At 39.3% G+C, this 18,734-nt stretch overlaps 4 protein-coding genes across 5 annotated transcripts; 1 reads left to right on the top strand and 3 right to left on the bottom strand.

The window, feature by feature from the left end:
* LOC110850495 (putative diacyglycerol O-acyltransferase MT3172) lies at positions 1–12,371 on the bottom strand. Of its 2 annotated transcripts, none has more exons than XM_035852373.1 (6): positions 12,190–12,371; positions 11,133–11,421; positions 10,105–10,436; positions 9,785–10,041; positions 8,892–9,187; positions 1–202 (listed from the first exon to the last, which is right to left on the bottom strand). In XM_035852373.1, the coding sequence occupies exons 1-6, from the start codon at positions 12,307–12,309 to the stop codon at positions 186–188; spliced, it is 1,311 nt and encodes a 436-aa protein (XP_035708266.1). In that variant the 5' UTR covers positions 12,310–12,371; the 3' UTR covers positions 1–185. The 2 variants fall into 2 exon arrangements, with proteins under 2 accessions (XP_035708266.1, XP_021953623.2); XM_022097931.2 differs by lacking the exon at positions 1–202 and adding an exon at positions 8,508–8,834 and having other exon boundaries at positions 12,190–12,369.
* Positions 2,013–3,416, bottom strand: LOC118435880. Its single transcript, XM_035852374.1, has 2 exons — positions 2,825–3,416; positions 2,013–2,740 (listed from the first exon to the last, which is right to left on the bottom strand). The coding sequence occupies exons 1-2, from the start codon at positions 3,328–3,330 to the stop codon at positions 2,527–2,529; spliced, it is 720 nt and encodes a 239-aa protein (XP_035708267.1). The 5' UTR covers positions 3,331–3,416; the 3' UTR covers positions 2,013–2,526.
* Positions 12,372–13,414: 1,043 nt separating the features above from the next.
* LOC110850258 (methyltransferase-like protein 7A) lies at positions 13,415–17,528 on the top strand. Its single transcript, XM_022097715.2, has 5 exons — positions 13,415–13,640; positions 14,004–14,055; positions 14,113–14,246; positions 14,306–14,562; positions 14,936–17,528. Exons 2-5 carry the CDS (start codon positions 14,030–14,032, stop codon positions 15,212–15,214), a joined length of 696 nt encoding a protein of 231 aa, XP_021953407.1. The 5' UTR covers positions 13,415–13,640; positions 14,004–14,029; the 3' UTR covers positions 15,215–17,528.
* On the bottom strand, positions 17,501–18,734 carry LOC118435919 (cytochrome P450 2U1-like). Its single transcript, XM_035852447.1, has 2 exons — positions 18,676–18,734; positions 17,501–18,213 (listed from the first exon to the last, which is right to left on the bottom strand). Exons 1-2 carry the CDS (start codon positions 18,732–18,734, stop codon positions 17,529–17,531), a joined length of 744 nt encoding a protein of 247 aa, XP_035708340.1. The 3' UTR covers positions 17,501–17,528.

Below are 18,734 nucleotides of genomic sequence, written 5' to 3'. Positions count from 1 at the left end.
TAACTTGAAGAAAAGGACTATTTATTTGCCAACTGATTACATAAGTGTTTGCGTCGAAGCTAGGACAAAACCGGCACCGTATGAGGTAAAATACTTGACGCATGAGTACTTCAACGACTATTCTAACAATCAGATGCAGCGATATATAAGCATTCGACCGGGATCAAAAGCCGGCGATCCATGCGTTACAGACATCCGCCAACTGAAATATAATCCAACTGGACTAATTGAGTACAAACTGAAGTACTAAACAAAATCTGATGTTTTTTGCTGTTTTGCTATATTGAAACTTATAATATGGGTAGTTGTGAAGTATGCCGCTAGCTGGCGACTGTTAAAACAACAAAAAAGCATTAGCAAGAAAGCAAAACAGCAAAAAAGGCATGTAAAAAGCAATTATGCATCACAGCCGTCCATGCTTTTTTGATTTTTGGCGAACACGGTAATAAGCCAAGGTTTTCAAAACATTAGGTAAAGTGCGATATTTTTTTCTTAGGACTTGGCGTGGCTCTAAGGGAAGGTCCATAAATTATGTCACGCAAAAATCGCGATTTTCTAGACCCCCCCTCCCCCCCTTTAACATGTGTCACATAGGCACGATATCATTGGAGCCTTAGACCCCCCCTTCCCCCTCTTGCGTGACATAATTTATGGACCTTCCCTAATTTCTTTCGGGGGTAACTTGAGATTTGGCGTCATTGCGAATGACCACGTTCTCGCGAAACCTGGGCAAGCGGAGGAAATAACGCGATTGCTTTTGGCAAAGTTGGACAACTTGGTGAAGTGAAATTTGAATTTTGGCCATTAACATTTGCAATATTTTCAAATACTTGTTAAGGTTTACATTACAAATATGATTTAAATAGTAATAAAGAACTGAGATGTTCACTTGAGATGTTTAGGTGGTCATCGTATCCTCCCGGAGCACCTTTTGTCTATCATGGCCCATTATGTCGATTGGGGTAAATAGACCTTCGATGGATTGAATTGATAATTAAATGTCATGTAGACATTTTCCATCGCAGTAAGGAAGAAGAATTTTTTCGCTTTAACATATTAATATTGTAAAATCATAAATAAGAGAAAACAGCTAGTGTTGATAATTTACGATTTTTACTACGCTTTCGCTATTTTCGACAGTTACGCGAATACCCCCATCTTTTAATAATTAATACTTAATTTGTATATAAATACGATAATTAATGATACAAATTATTTTTAGTGTAATAATTTGTGAAATTAGCTTTTATAATTGCAGAAATAAACGATTTAGAAGAAGTATTTTGTATTTTACAAAAGGTATTTGCAAAATACGTATTTTGTATTCATCGTCCATCCCATCCATCCCATGGTCCATCGTCAATTTTTTGCCTCCATTGCCCATCGTCCTGCATCCATCGACCATTTTTTGTGTCCATCGTCCACCGTCCTGCGTCCATCGACAGTTGTGGGAAAGAAGGGGAGAAGTGCGTATCTAGATGGGTTTGCGTCTTTTACATATACCGACATGTTTGCATCTATAGTTGACATCTATTCGACGAGATTGTATCCAACCGTGCAGTTCTACCTTGGGTGGAATTTATCTCGGGAGGTAGGCTAATATAAGATTGCTATTCATGTCCCAAAGTTTAAGCAGGGGGAACAAAAAAAATTAGCAACGTTGTTAGCAATATGTTACCCGAGAGTAACATAGTGTAACTATAATTGTAACCTGCAGTAGAATTGCATTATTTATATTACTGGCGGAGGTACATACTATGCAATTTGCATAGTATGTACCTCCGCCAGTAATATAATTTATCCCAATTGTGGAAAGTGCTCCCTATCTAAATATATGCTGGGATGTTTGCAGCATAACCAACTGTGTTTTTTTAATATTATTAGTAGGTTGGAACTAAAATTAGATAAATTCTGATTACTGCCTGATGATTGAGACAGCTTGTCCCGAAAGATCGCATTATTTACTAAAATCAAGTATTTATATTTTTTCGAGACCGCTGAGTAAAAATGAGTATGCGTAAAATTAAATATTTAATAGTTTTTTTGCTGTTTACATATGTTATACATATTAGCTCCTAAACCTAACCTAACCCAACTTCCCTCTTTTCCTGCAATATTACCTCCCCCCATTGATTCCGCGGCCACTAACCATTGTCATGAGTTTAAAAATCTTGACACGCTTCCTCCTCATCCGACTTTACTCCATTATTGGTAGGATAACTCAACTAGGGTTACCCGAGGTGAGTGTGACTCGCAAATTTTTATTAGATAACCACTTTCTTGCTGTTATTTTACGCGGGTGGTTAGTTGCACCCGAAACATTGAAAAAAAGTTCAAGATTAAGGTAAAAACGCCCATGAATGTTTTCAATTGAGTTGATCCAGTGTTTCAATTTGTTTTAAATTCTTAAATCTCTACTTTTGTTGCCAGCCGTAAATTATAAATTACAACTGTGCCTTATTTAAACGCAACGGAACACCAATCGTTACACAAATATGCGTAATTATTTAATTGGTGCCCACGAGGTTAAGGAAGGTACCTGGTCAACATTTCATCTTTTACTTGCTGCTCCATCCCACATTTTTTGCTTATTTTGCTAAACAATTCCACCCCAAAACAAGTCAATCCCATCAGTCCACCCATTACGCAAAGCGAAACTGCCTCCTTCATGACGTCCCACGAGACTGGATTAGCTTCCGAAAAGGCCACCTCCCTCTCCACCTTGGTCAGCGCCATGGTCCTGAATAACTTGAAATTAGCTCCTCGCAAAAACTCGCCCGCTTGCGACACTTGATCCGCCCCTTCTCCCAATTTATTCCAATACCCGTAAATCCCAGACTGCACGAGACGTCCCAATCCGTGGGCAAAGAGGGGGTGAAAGAAATTGCGTCGCGAAATCCACGGGACGCGAGAAATGAACGGCGTCTCACCATGGTTTCGCAGGACGATGAGATCTCTCGCAAAGAAGGCGACCCCTTCCACCAGGAGATCGACTTCCTCCCGAACATCTAACAAGACCAGGGGCGGTTTAACTTTGACAAGTTCTCCGTTGGTCGAAAGTACGTCGAGCCCGTGAGAAATGTTGTACCCTGTCGCAAATTTATTCCCGGACAGAAATTTTGTTCTTCTATGCAACTTGGGAAACGATTTTTGCCACAGTTTGTTCCCACTTGTGACAAGATCAGGTAAAATACTGTGCTGAAGGATGGAACCTATTGCGCCATAATCCCTCCCCCCAACTGCGGCGGTCATCGTGACGAAATCCCAGTCCGTTTCGTCTACCAGGGTGTAGAACCCGTTCGGCACGGTTGGACTGAGTGTGGCCGTCATGCACGAAAAGACGGCTCCTTGGTGAAAGTTGCCCAACAAAAATGTCACTTCGCCCCATAGCAGAACCAATACTGGTAAAAGGATACGATTCCTCCGAGATGGTTGCAATCCTGTGGAATCCGTTTGACCGAAGATTGTCGAAATTGTGGAAAACGCAGCATTGGAGAAATTGTTTGAAAATCTAGTCGTCAAGAGCGTCAGTAGGATGACCATACTACCCGACGCGACGAGGATTAATGCCCACGTGGCAGAATCGAATGGCGCTGCGATCGTTTCAAAACTGAGCTTGACCTTGGGCGCAATCACGACAAAGAGAAAGGGGAGGTAGTGCGTGCCGTGGACGTACCACGCGTTCTTGTGCGGACTTCTGGGGCGAAACACGTTTTGGTTGAACGTCTTATCCGCCAGCATGTCAAATATCGGGGTGAGGACGATCATCACGTTAACGGTGGGGAGAAGTGTTCTCCCCCTCAGGTCACGGGGGTAGATGTAATTGGAGAAATTATACCTTTTGGCTATCACCTCCTTGGTGCACGTGCTTCAAGTGAAGGAATACGATTTGGTGGGGGTCATGCATTGATGGGGAGAAATGGGGCATTCTTGAAGGGCAGGTGGGCACTTTGGGACAATATACTGCCGCGTAAATTCCAGTTGTGCTTCCTCCACAGGGCTGAGAGTTCGGCGAGTTTGGTAAGATTTGGAATCGGGACGTAGCGTGATGAGCGGCAGGGGTGACATAGAATCATGACATGGAAGGGTTTAGCTTCCGGTAGGATCAGAAATTTTGAAGTTAGGGCGATATCCGGGGGAAAGTGGGACAATAATGTGGTATGGAAGATGTTGATGAAAATGTAGGTCGGGTCTTCATTAGAGGAGATGATTGTCCTCAATACGTTTAAAAGTTGGTGAGCTTGAGAGGCATAATAATAGAGGCAAGATATTTTTTGTCTGGCGGAAGTATTGTAAGCATCCTCATAAAATCACGTAAATTTGGAAACTTAGCAAATATATGCGTAAATTATGTAAACTTCGCAAATCCATACTCGTCGCATAAGCTTTGTAAACTTTGGCACTTCGTCTCTGCAGAAGCCAGCAACCACCCATTTTTGCAACCGAGCAGCAACCAAGTAGCAGCCAAGGAGCATAAGAATCTGTTCTCCAGTTGCATTCAACAACAAAATCCTGACCAGCAGAGGAGATGATGATGTCAACTCGGTAGCCAGGCAGCATCCGTTTTCATGCTCTGAGTCTGCATTCTTGACCCTTCACCTCTTCTCACGGATGTTGGGAATTGCTGACCACGTAGGTTAGCGGTGGTATGTAAATAAGTACGAGTAGGACGACAATAATTATGACGCTTGAGAGTGCTGGAAGGATGTAGGTTAAGATAGAATACTTTGTTACGAAAAACAAGGGGAGAAAATGGTTGGGAAAGAAGAAAGATGATTATTCTGTCTGGGGCGCTTGAGTGGGAATAAAGTAAGAATTTGTGAGATTGACCGACCACCAAACTTACGTTGTTTAAACACACATATTTTTTGGCGTTGAAAATCCTGACACAGAATTGCATACACATACATACGCATACGGACATTTGCATCCGGAATTTTATTAAAGAAATAAGTGCCAAAAAAACAGGTTCACTTTAAAAAAGTGCATAAAAAGATCGCCCCATATAGGAGAGGCCGCGCAAGGGAAGGGTTGCGCTCACAGTGTGAATGTGGCCAGCCGGGTTTCAAATCTAGAATGGAATGGATAAGTTGGTGAGGAGTTGTTGGAAATTACGGAGTTCTCGATGTGATCCAGAACACGGGGAGAGAATGGATTTGATGAAACTATGTGCAAAAAAACATGTTTTTGGTAGGTAGTCATAGCGGAGAAATGAGCGATAAAGTGGAGTGGGAACCCTTGAAAGAAATTATCTCCGAGAAAGGGGGGAGTACTGGAGGTTGTGGTGATTAAAATAAGGATGGAAGTCGCGCTGTTTGTGAATAATTTATCCATTGTGGAAAGAAACAGGTGTGAAAATATGTATGTACGATTGGCACAATTCATAGGGACACTCGCTATTCCTGGGTTTACTTTTTTAATTGTTTTTTTTAGTTATAACTCCAAGGAAATTCTATAAAAGTTGGGAAAACATCAAGTTCTGTTTTTCTAATGATGGGCCAAATCTTCATTTCGAAGTTGGGGCCACCACACTGCGAGTTTTGATGGCCTGCGAATATTTGTTCCAATTAAAGGTATAAATTTTGACCAATTTCCAAAGTATGGCATGTCGCTAATGGGGGAAAGTTGAAAATTGGACGTATGTAGACATGCACGTGTCAAGGCTAAAATAAATACATGACACTGAGCATCAATATCGACGCGTGTAATTTTGAAACTACCCGACCAACACCATTGGTATCGAATTGGTATTAAATTTCGGCACTAGTTTCGTATCGATTTGCCCCTTTTATCGGAACTAAGATGGTGCCGATTTTTCGTTACAGATACCGATTCAATACCTTTTCATTGCCGACCTTGCCTGTATTTTTAGTTACCTGCATTTCCACCAAATTCTAGGAACATACACTGGTATGGTAACGATAATTCCCCACTGAAAAGGTATCGGATCGGTACCAGTAACGAAAAATCGACACCATTTTAGTACCGCTAAAAGAGGCAAATCGGTATGAAACTAGTGCCGAATTTAATACCAATTCGATACCAATGGTGTTGATCGGGTAGTTTCAAAATTACACGGGTCGATATTGATGCTCAGTGTCATGTATTTATTTTAGCCTTGACACGTGCATGTCTACAGACCTCCAATTTTCAACTTTCCCCGATTAGCGACATGCCATACTTTGGAAATTGGCCAAAATTTATACCTCTACTTGGAAAAAATATTCGCAGGCCATCAAAACTCGCGGAGTGGTAGCTCATACTTCAAAATGAAGATTTTGCCCATCATTAGAAAACTAAAACTTGATGTTTTCCCAAATTTTATCGAATTTCCTTGGAGATAAAACTAGGCCAATCAAAACAGTCGGATTCAGCCGCGCCAATTCTGGTCACAGGTTAATACATCCTCGAATGTACACATACAGTCTAAACCTATATTATCACTTTTGTAGAGAAAAAAACAATTAAAAAAAAATAAACCCAGCAATAGCAAGGGTCACTTTGACTTGTGCCAATCGTACATACATATTTTCACACCTGTTTCTTTCCACAATGGATAAATTATTCACAAACAGCGCGACTTCCATCCTTATTTTAATCACCACAATTTCCAGTACTCTCCTCTTTCCCGGAGATAATTTTTTTCAAGGGATCCCACTCCACTTGAAAAATCGCTCATTTCCACGCTATGACTACCTACCTAGAACATATTTTAGCCATAGTTTTATCAAATCCATTCTCTCCCCGTGTTCTGGATCACATCGAGAACTCCGTAATTTCCAACAACTCCTCACCAACTTATCCATTCCATTCTAGATTTGAAACCCGGCTGGCCACATTCATACTTCCGCCAGACAAAAAATATCTTAATTTAGCCTTTCAAGCTCACCAACTTCTAAACGTATTGAGACGAAGCATCTCCTCTAATGAAGACCCGACCTGCATTTTCATCAACATCTTCTATACCACATTATTGTCCCACTTTCCCCCGGATATCGCCCCAACTTCAAAATTTCTCATCCTACCGTAAGAAAACCCCTTCCTTGTCATGATTCTGTGTCATCCCTGCCGCCCATCACGCTACGTCCCGATTCCAAATCTTACCAAACTCGCCGAACTCTCAGCCCTGTGGAGGAAGCACAACTGGAATTTACGCGGCAGTATATTGTCCCAAAGTGTCCACCTGCCCTTCAAGAATGCCCCATTTCTCCCCGATCAATGCATGACCCCCACCAAATCGTATTCCTTCACTTGAAGCACGTGCACCAAGGAGGTGATAGCCAAAAGGTATAATTTCTCCAATTACATCTACCCCCGTGACCTGAGGGGGAGAACAATTCTCCCCACCGTTAACGTGATGATCGTCCTCACCCCGATATTTGACATGCTGGCGGATAAGCAGTTCAACGAAAATGTGTTTCGTCCCAGAAGTCCGCACAAGAACGCGTGGTACGTCCACGGCACGCACTACCTCCCCTTTCTCTTTGTCGTGATTGCGCCCAAGGTCAAGCTCAGTTTTGAAACGATCATAGCGCCATTCGATTCTGCCACGTGGGTATCAATCATCATCCTCGCCGCATCGGGTAGTATTATAATCTTACTGACACCCTTGACGAGTTCGAGGACTACATTTTCAACCAATTTCTCCAATGCTGCGTTTTCCAAAATTTCGACAATTTTCGGTCAAACGGATTCCACAAGGTTGCAACCATCTCGGAGGAATCGTATCCTTTTACCAGGGCTGTTGTACTTAATTACTCCCTTAATTACTGAAATTGAAGTAATTAGTAATTGATACTTGATTTCAATTACTCCGAAATTTTCTAAAAGTATTGGATACTTAAGTACTTGAAGGATTAGTAGTACTTAAAATAGGAAGTATTTAATTACTTGACCAAGTAGTAATTAGTAATTGAATTCTCAATTACTTTGATCAATTACTTAATCGAGCATAGTTTGGGGTAAATTTGAGATAAATTTGGGGTAAGTCTCGTTCACCGGATGAAGTTTAGAATCTTTTTTTTGAGGACAGTGGTCCCATCCAGCTATTGCATTGCTTGCATATTGCAACCTGCAATGCAATTATTGATCGCAATTGTTCCATGGACTACAAATTGGAAACGTACTCAAACAATCTCGTTTCTCATTACCTGTAAAACGAAAATTATCACTAGAAATTTATGCACTGTTGAGAAATTTGTATATCAATTTCTTTACATGATTACAAAAGTCCTCCGGGCAAAACGGCAAACGACTGACTGTATAAAGTACACATTTTGAAGTTCAAATTTTCAAGCATTGGATATTAAAATGCTAAAGTTCAGTGCAATTTGCCTAGGAATTTTTATGGCTCAAAGGTTATTGGTAATTAGGAGATAGTATTTATTTTATGGGAAGTAATTAGTAATTAAAATCAATTACTAATTAGTAATTGGTACTTAAAAATCAATTACTCTTTGGTGAAGTACTTGTAATTAGTAATTGAATTCAATTACTGGAAAAATAAGTACTTGTAATTGATACATAATTACTTTATTTTCATGTTGAGTAATTAAGAATTAAGAATTAATTACTTTCATAGGTAATTAAACAGCCCTGCCTTTAACCAGTATTGGTTCTGCTATAGCGCGAAGTGACATTTTTACTAGGCAATATTTGAAAAAATGGCTATGTTCCTTTTCCAAAATTCAAATTTCACTCGACCAAGTTGCCCAACTCTGCCAAAAACAATCGCGTTATTTCCTCCGCTTGCCCAGGTTTCGAGAGAACGTGGTCATTCGCAATGACGCCAAATCTCAAATTACCCCCGAAAGAAATTAGACCCACGCCAAGTCCTAGCAAAAAATATCGCACTTTACCCAATGTTTTGAAAACCTTGGTTTTTAACCGACCTGAATATCTGGCATAAAATCCTGCCCTCACGGTCACATTTTTGGCCACGTATCCGCAAAAGTTTGACAAATATTCAGGACCAGGGAGATTTCCGACAAATATTTTTTGCTCTTTGCTGTCGTTTCTGTAAATTTGGGCCACAATAGGACGAGGAAGGCTGGCAAGGGCTTGCACAATGAGGGCCACGGTGACAGAGTAGGTTGATCGTTTCATCTCTGTCAATGCTTGCTGGGTGCGAAGGATCCTTTTCCGAGAATCCAGTTCCCCCAGGGGGGCAGCGTACATGCCGTGCGTTCTGTAATTCGACACCACATTGGGTTCGCGTTTACTGACAGCGCTATAGTTTTAAGCTAATTTTAGTCCCTTCATTAATTCGTCGACTATTCGGCGTGAATTTCATTTTAATTGGTTTAATGTTTTTTTTGCATTATTATCAACTATGGCATCATACTTACTAGAATCGCCACTTGGTGACAAAGAGCAGCGGTAAGTGAGATGCATTTCCTTAAAAAACAAAAACACCACGAAAAAATGAAATACGCTTCCTCTGCTTTTTTATGGAACACTGCATCCCATATTACACTTTTTGATAGTCGTGCCATATCTTAGGTTGGCTGTTAAACGACAACTTAAAAAATATTTATAAACGTGTAGTCACCAAATTTAGGGACAGCGTTGAAAGACACTAAAATTTTGAATCAATCATATAGGTCGACTAAGGGCCCATTAATTCATGAATAGTTATACAAATCCCGACTTTGAATTGGACACCCAAACTTTCGTGTTGAGCCGAAATATTTTGCGAACTAAATATTAGCCATTAAGATGCCGAACTTCGCAAATAGTAAGAGGTAAAGTTTGAGATGGTAATATTAAAAAATTCGCGTCTTACACATGGTTACCGAGGGGACGTTCCCTCTCCCACGGGGGTAAGATGGCTGTCTCCACCGCCACAGTTGCCGGAATTGGGCCACCCTTAGCAAAACACGACATTCGGACCGCACCCAACATTGCCGAATGCATGACCGCCACTCCGCCAACATTATATTTTTCTCCTATCTTACGAATCACGCTGAACGGGATGGACCCGCTGGAATGGAAACGAAGGCGAGCAGCAGCTTCGGAACATGATAATTCGTCGTCGAAACGCTTTAAATTCACAAGGACAATTATGGCGGACTTTTTGAATATTTAAAAATTATTTTTTTTCACCATCTCGTTCCGAACTAGACCAACAGTTCGGGAAACTTCCCGGCGGGTTTTCACATAGTCGTATGGCATCGAAAGGTATCGAAGTAGCGACAGGTGCTCTGATTTTCTAGGTTTTTCCCATACGGCGTCCGGACCTTGAGGTATTCTCATTTTCCCCAACATATGAAGGATTCCCGCACCGTCGGAAACGGAGTGATGGAATCGGAACATTAGTTCGAATATGGAGCTACTCGCTTTACGCACGATCACAACTTCCCACAAGGGTTGATTTATCTTGAAAGGTTTGAAAGTTAGTTGAGTCTGAAAATTGGCTACTTCATGATCCCTCATATCTGAAAATTGTGCAAGTAGTTTCTTTTAAATAATACGCAAAAAGGGTTAAAAAATTGAAAAGTTTTCCTTCTACTAGATGGTTCGACGATTAGTCTGGTTTTTAATTTTTTGTTGCACCCCCGGGGGAAAAATACAAATATTCAGAAACGTCGTAAAAACAACACCCGTAATTTTGAAAAAAATCCCTGAGCGTCATTGTTTATTGAATTTCAAAATCTGGAAGAAATACAGAAATCTAGCAGCCCCTCCCTGTCCAATTGCAGTACACAATTTTACATGTGCCCTTTTGCATTCAAGCAGGTTACAGAAGGACCAAAAATGTGCACAATAACCTTTTCACAATACTAAATCTCAACAAAACTTTGCATAACATGTCTTGCCAGTGTTCCGGGTGGCATAAACTCAAGTGGTAATAACCAGCCATTTTAGCCGGCCAAAAGTAAGCCGGTAGTGGTCAAAAGTGGCAAAAAGTGTCGCCATTTAGTGGTGCACAAGGTGAACTATTATATGTTCAGATAGCGGACCTATAGGTGGCGACACTTTTGACCACTTTTGGTCACTAACCACTTTTGGCCGGTTTTAACCACTTTTAGCCGCCCAGTGGCCAAAAGTACATTTGGCCGGCTAAATCGGAACACAGCATCGAGGGATGGAGCCAGACATTTTTGGACATTTTTTTGACAATTTTAACTCACTAGAGGGATGGAGCCATATCCGGTCATGCAGAAATAGGGAGGCTTCCTTCCAAAAAGGAAATCCCAACCAGTGCTCAATAGTCCATCCCAGTTCCGGATATAACAACTTGTTCGATTCCGTCCTGGCTTCCAGCACGTTGGTCCTCATCGTCTCCCGGATCAAGTCCAGATCAACGTCTCCCTCCAGTTCGACGCTTCCTATGATCGCGTTAAGTGGACAGGTGTGAATTTCATCGTGAGAAAATATTCCATCAATCGGTGCCAGCATGGAAATGAGGTCTCGTCGTAACTGCAAAATAAGGAATACGCACTCCAAATAATTCGGTGTAGTTAGGCGGGTGTAAATTTCAGAAACGGTTCCTCTTATACAAACGAAATATGACCAGAATAGCATAAACTATTGAATTATGAAACTCTTTACCGCGGGAATGGGAAGCTAATGTGACCCACAATAAATTTGTCCAACTTTATCGCGAATTACTAATTGCAAAACGTGAAGATGATTTTTTGTACTAACAATGCGATGCCGTGATGTGCTTATTTCTGATCTTGATGGGACTAACTTTAATTTGTTCACCCCCAAAAATAAGCGGACCCGTATTTTTGCGTTTCCGATAATACGCGCATTTGAGCGCGTGGCGGGAATTTAAAAAAAATCCAGACAAAATTTCGGGTTTTGAAATCGCTATAAATTTTCGAATTTTCGAAAAATTCTTGTATGCTTTTACTTACTTCCTCTACAATACAATTATTTTTTAATTTTGAAAATTCTAATTTTGTAGGGACATTGTAGGTTTCGAAATTCAAAGACTGTTTGAAGGCTCATATTTTCAAAATTTTTTGAAAATTAATTTTTATCTTGTAGCGGAATTAATTCTAAGCATACTTTTTTTCGTTTTTTAATTCGCGCCAAAATTCGAAACTTTATAGCGATTTCAAAGCCCGAAATTTTGGCTGGAAATTTTTTTTTAATTCCTGCCACGCGCTCAAATATCAAATCAAACATACTTATCTTGTCATCATTTTTCTAACAGGTTTAAATTGTCCCACGACTTACCAGCATGGCCAATATTTTCACGCCACAGCGAGCCAGGTAGAATGGGAGCCAAGCCAAGATTATTAGCGGCAGGAACAACCAGATTGCAGCAACGGTTAAGAATGTGGTTATGTTACTCATTATCAGGATAAGTTGCAGCTCTACAAGCTCTACGAGTATCTTGACCACGACTGAACCTAGCTTGCTACCAGACAGGTATTCCAATTAAAAAGGAGCATTTGTAACCAAAGATTATTGAGGTTCCTTAGATGCATTGTGAATGTGAAGTAGCAATCCCAACCAAAAAGCCAATCTAATTCACACTGTGTTCCGAGAGGCTGTAGAAAATTGATAAAAGTTGGTCCACCACATTTACTTTTGGCATAATTTAATTGCGACGTCGCACTAAAATCGAGTCGTCGATTGTAACCACAAAAAATATACAAAGTTATACATTATGCAACCTTTCAATAGTCATTTATCTACTTGAGAGAAAGGCAGTTCTGTGAAGACTTGATGACGTAAAAACAGGTTGAGAGAATGATATGCAGAACGTTGTGCTCCGCCATACATTTAGGAAGGAATGTAGATATTTCTGGTTTATTGATTTAATAGGAAGTTTGTGCAGCTAGGTTGTAAGGATTTCCGCAACGCTCCGTATCTCTTGGGAATGGGCACAATTTTCAAAAAAAATATGAACACCACCCCCACCACAATTTACTAATTTGTTCCGAGAAATTTTGCCCACTCCTGAGAGATACTGTCCCATGCCAACTCTGTGCTTCACCGCAACAGCTTGGGAGCGAAGCAAAATGGGGTCCGTGAAGCACGACATGCAAAAAATTTTCAAACTTCGCCATAATTTAGAAAAAATTAATAGAAAACTATTTTTCCTACAAATTTTTTTGATATTTTGCCTCCCTGACCTTTTATTAAGGGGTCAAACCTTTGCGTTATCTTTCACGTTTAAAATATTTATTAATTTAATTTCAAAAATATATTTTAAACTTGAATTTCTTGCTTTTGGCGTGTAGATTAGAAAAAGATAACGCAGAGGTTTGACCCCTTAATAAAAGGTCAGGGAGGCAAAATAGCAAAAAATTTTGTAGGAAAAATATTTTTCTATTAATTTTTTCTAAATTATGGCGAAGTTTGAAAATTTGTTGCATGTCATGCTTCACAGACCCCATTTTGCTGGTGGTGGATGTGAGTAGTTACTCAATCTACAATCACACAAAACTAGTTGCAAACAAGTTCTTGTCTCTAATTTATAACTTATCTTGAATATTAATGAAGATCAGAAAGGTATTTTGGCATGTGCAATGCTTTGAGTGCATTTAGTTGAAAGCTTTCTTCTCTCGATGTCACACTCAATTTTTCATTTACCGCATACCACGTGTGTGCCAAATTTCAACTAGATCCTACAATTTTATAGAGAGTTATCGCATTCCACACAAATATTCTGATACCAGGTAATACGTCTGTGCATAATTTTGTGCATAATTAGAAAAGGCATAGCAAAAATTCTGCACATTTCAATCCCAATATTACAAAAACTTTGAAATCGACCCTGGGCAAGATAGAGTAACAAGATGATTTTCTTTCCTCTACCACTGTGGTTACAATTTTATCACCAAAGAGTAATAGTAAATCCTGCCAAAATCAAATTTGCCACCATGCTGGCAAAAATTTCATACCCGTTAGTGATAAATTTAATTTTCGCAGAATTATTTTTTACTCTTTGGTGATGAAATATTACCACGATAGAGCATCATAGTGATTATATATACGCGGTGACGGTTTTCTATATTAGTTACAAATTATTTTTTTCATAGGTGTCTCTAACCAATCTAAAATTCACATGTCGTTCCACAATTTCATTTCTAGGTAACTACTTTAACTTTTAAACTCAATTTATACCTTAACTCGCAAATTTTACCGCAGCTTATTTGTCCGAATTTACCGCTGTTATGAACCCGGTTACCAGAAATTACTTCGAGACGAGAAATTAATCTTATTTCAAAATCTGCGTAACGACCGAGAGGTACCACTCATTCTAGAAATTGGGGCCGGACCCGGTAAATTTGAAACTTTTACCACACCACGAACTTGCCCAATTTAAATTTCTACTTTACAGGAACCAATTTCGTGTATTACCCCACCCCCTGCAACGTCATACTTGTCGAACCCAACATCCAATTTAAGGAATGCTGTATCGCCGCCTTGCAAAAATTTCCAGGCATTAACTTACTCGCCTATTATGACGTGGGGGTCGAAAACTTGGGAAATGTTGTCACCCCGGACAGCATTGACATCGTGCTTGGCACCATGGTGGGTTGTGCCGTCCCAGACGCGGGAAAATACTACGAGATTGTTTTGAACGTGTTGAAACCAGTAAGTTATGCAAACAAACACGCAGAATTATTACCGGGCCAAGTCACCACGACGTGCCATGTAGGTTAAAAGTTGTGACAGAATGGTAACAATAATTAACTGGAAATTCTAATTTGTCACCAGACGGTATAAATGTCCTCTCCCGAACTTCCTATGTCAACATTTTGTCACAATTTTAAACCAACATCATTTATCGCATTGCTATCCCAACTAAGTTTGGCACGGGCAATGATCCTTCACCAAACTATTTCAAGTGCTCCCATATTGCCCCAATAATATGACACGGAGACGGCATTCCCCCCCCCTTTAAATTACCCTTTTGTCGAAATTGTGACGAAATTAGTAAATATTTATTTAAAAAATCATCTCTCAGGGCGGCAAATTCTACTTTATGGAACACATCCTTGGTGAACCTGACTCGTGGCAGGCGCGATGGCAGCGCGGAACCCAGTGGGCGTGGAAACCTTTCGGGTGCGGATGCCGCATTGACAGAGATCTCGACAAGGAGATAGACAAGGCAGGATTTGCTTTTGTGGAGAAAAAAATATTTTACCTAAAACTTAAAAGATCTTCTTGGTATATGCCGCTTTGTGGGTGTAACATGGTTGCAAGGAACGTGCGAGGCGTTGCCACAAAAAGTACAGCAGCTTAAACAGCATTGAGGGTATTCATCACGACTTCGCGTCGTTAGCAACGTTAGTAAAAAATCAAAGTTCGCATAACAAAATTGGCTTGAAAAATGATTTGCTAACTTTCGCATCTCCAGGGCTAGTAGTCGTTCGCAAAAATATTTAAAAAATTTTTTTGCAATGCTAACATGCGAAGTCGTGATGAATACCCTCATTGTTCACATTAACTTTGCACATATAGGGTATCAAATTCTTGGGTTGCCTTCATAAGTATTGGTTGATTTCATATGTAAATTATTTGTGAAGATTAAAATTGAACTATGTATGAATTTTGATTGTTACTCCAAACTTCTTACGAAAAGGGTTCGTCTACCTGAATACGTTTTGAGATTCTATGTAATAACACTACCATGCAGAATATATTCTTAAATAATTTTAGAGTTATTGTGTCACATATTAACATGGTCAGGTTTGATTCTTTGATTTTTATTGATAAAATGTATAAATTTGCATACATGGGCCAATTACATTGATTCATGTAACTGGATTACCAATTACAAATTACTCGAAATTCGGTAATTGGATTACTTTCCCAATTAAATTACATTGAACTGGCCAAGTTACAAATTACAATTACAGTAATTGGATTACATTTCAAATTACCAATTACTTTATTCTAGAAAGGTGCTAAATACACTGTTTTGGTTCATTAAAAAATTCGCCAAAAATCTTATTTTGATTGGGTTTTCATAATTAAAGCATTTTCGTGATCCTAGGTCGTTGCTTTATCATATCCAATACCAAACTCAACTTTTTTGAAATTTAGATTTTTTCAAAGATCAGAAAATATTCAAAAAATTCAAAAAATTAATTTTTGTGTCGGATATTATAACACAACTATCTAGGATCACAAAAATGCTTAAATTTCGGAAATCTTATCCAAATTGGATTTTTGGTGAATTTTTGAAGTTGATAATTTTCGTGTTTTTCGCACCTTTGAGTGGGTGTGGCCTGTGCAAGTGTGACCATGGAGTCAAACCACTTGGGGTTCTTAGTACACTCATGGGATACTACAACATCGAAAGGGCATCGAATTCTGTGAGTGACAACTGTGACAAGTGGTGAAGCTTTCCTCTTTAGCTTCAAAGTAACCGAATTAAATAATATTGAATTTTTACAATCTCCGCCATACTTAAATTTTGTTCTGGAATTGTGTAGGATGAATTCAAACTGAATTTGATAGATATAATTTGCACGTTTATTAAGTAGCGCAAGCCACTTTATGCGATCGGTTAGTTACTCTGTCCGTCCGTCCGTCTGTTTGTCAAAACTAAAACTCGAGAGCGGTTTTTCGCAGCGACCTGACATGTTCTTCGCTGCTGTGGGGTGACACCCTATTAGGGGGGTGTGACCACTTTGTCGACATCGTGTCGAAAAACGTCGCCATGGCCTAATTTCGACATTTTTTGGGCGATTTGCATGGAGTTTGGGGAAAACATGTTTTTTGGTGTTGACGACATGTCGCAATATGGCGATTAAGGTTTCGAAAAATTTTGTCGCCATTACCGTATTTGGCGATTTTTTGGGCGATTTGCATGAAATTTGGGCAAAACATGTTTTTCGGTGTTGTCGACATGTCGCAATATGGCGACTAAGGTCACGACCCAGCATTCTCAGCAATTTTGCGCTACTTATGTATCGTGCTTTGCCGCACTTTAGTTTTTACTAAATTGAATTGTCTATGCAGCAAATAAAATTCACCAAAAATTTGCAATAAATAATTAATTGTAAGATGTAAATGGAAATTTTACGTAAAATAGCGCAAAATAATGCAAAATAGCACGAAACAGTGTGGTTATGTTTGTTCGATAGTGCACAAATCCCTTTTGTTTGGCGATGTACACTTTTCCAATGTAATTGGTAATTTGGAGTAATCCAATTACATTTATTTGAAAATCTCAATTACCAATTACTAATTACCAATTACAATTTTAGAGCATGTTCAAATTACATTACCAATTACATTTTTTGTAATCCAATTACGTAATTGGATTACATGTAATTGGCCCATGTATGTAAATTTGTATGTAGATCATTACATATTTTACTTTAGCTAAAGTTCGACATACAGATAAAGTAATCCGGAATGTTGGATAGGATAACTCAGCTTTATGAGAACACCAGAAAAATGGTTTTAGCTGTCTAGGCATAAATATTTTAGGATGTGTAAATATTTTGTAGTATTACTTAATTACAAAAAATAGTATTTAACGATTTTTCTCCTATATAATCAAGTTGGTGATGCCGCATATAAATAAATCCCACTAGTTAACTCCATCACCGTGGAAAATGCCTTTTCTTAAAAATAACATTATGCGACTTTGGATAAAGTAACATTCCAACCAAAGGTTCAAAATCAGGATTGTACACGGTTACGTCAAACTCTTGGTAGACACTCGTCAAGAAAAGCTCATCCATCGCAAAAGCTCTTCCTGGACAGACACGTTTACCATACGAGAAGGCAAGAAAGTTAGTGTTTTCCATAAACTTTCCCTTCACAAGGAAACATTCAGGTCTGAATTTTTCAGGAGCATCCCATAATTCTTGATTATGATGGGCATACCATAGATTACGCAGGATCATGGTATCCATTGGAATGAAGTAGGATCCCAGCTCAGTATCTTTCGTGGTCGAATGGAACACCGAAAATGGAACTAGGCTCATGTAGCGCATTACTCCGTATATCAAAGATACGCAGTATGACATTTCAACTTTATCAGAAAGCAATGGAAACCTATCTCTACCGATTATGGTGTCAATCTCAGAACAAAACTTTACTTTCACATCGGGGTATTTTGTCATGAGGAGAACAGCCCAAACTAGAGTTTGACTAGTTGTATCGGTCCCAGTAACGAAAAGATCGACCAGCACCCAAAACAGTTCTAATGAAAAAGCAATTGAATCAATTTTCCTCAACAAATATCTATGACGTGGTTTATGAATGTACCAGATTTGGGAGATGCTGCATTTGTTAAATCGTCAAATACTTTTTTGTACGATTCGATAATTATGTCCTTCTTGTTTCCTAGTCTCGTAATGGAATTTTGAATATATGTTATCGTAAACTTTAAACTTTGGAACTTTGCATGCATAAGTATCAACTAATTACCGACTAATCCCGCCTCGCCAAATTTTTAGATCGAAAAAAAATCTCCACGGATAATTGTTTTTCGAAGTTCAAATATTTATTATTTGATAGTACAACTCATTAGAAGAAAAATGAGCTATCGCACGACCATGTGCGCTTTTTCTGACGCCCACAGGAATTTTTCGCCAAGGTCGGTTTTGAGGACTAAAATCTCCACGGTCATGAAAATCGAAAAATCGAAATATACAAAAGCATATATACATATACTTCTATACTTTTGTATATTTCGATTTTTCGATTTTCATGACCGTGGAGATTTTAGTCCTCAAAACCGACCTTGGCGAAAAATTCCTGTGGGCGTCAGAAAAAGCGCACATGGTCGTGCGATAGCTCAT

Source organism: Folsomia candida, unplaced genomic scaffold (genome assembly GCF_002217175.1).
Source record: "Folsomia candida strain VU population unplaced genomic scaffold, ASM221717v1 Fcan01_Sc005, whole genome shotgun sequence".
In the NCBI taxonomy this organism is placed as follows: domain Eukaryota; kingdom Metazoa; phylum Arthropoda; class Collembola; order Entomobryomorpha; family Isotomidae; genus Folsomia; species Folsomia candida.
The sequence above is the reverse complement of the archived record's forward strand: the minus strand, read 5'-3'. Positions and strand labels throughout refer to the sequence as shown.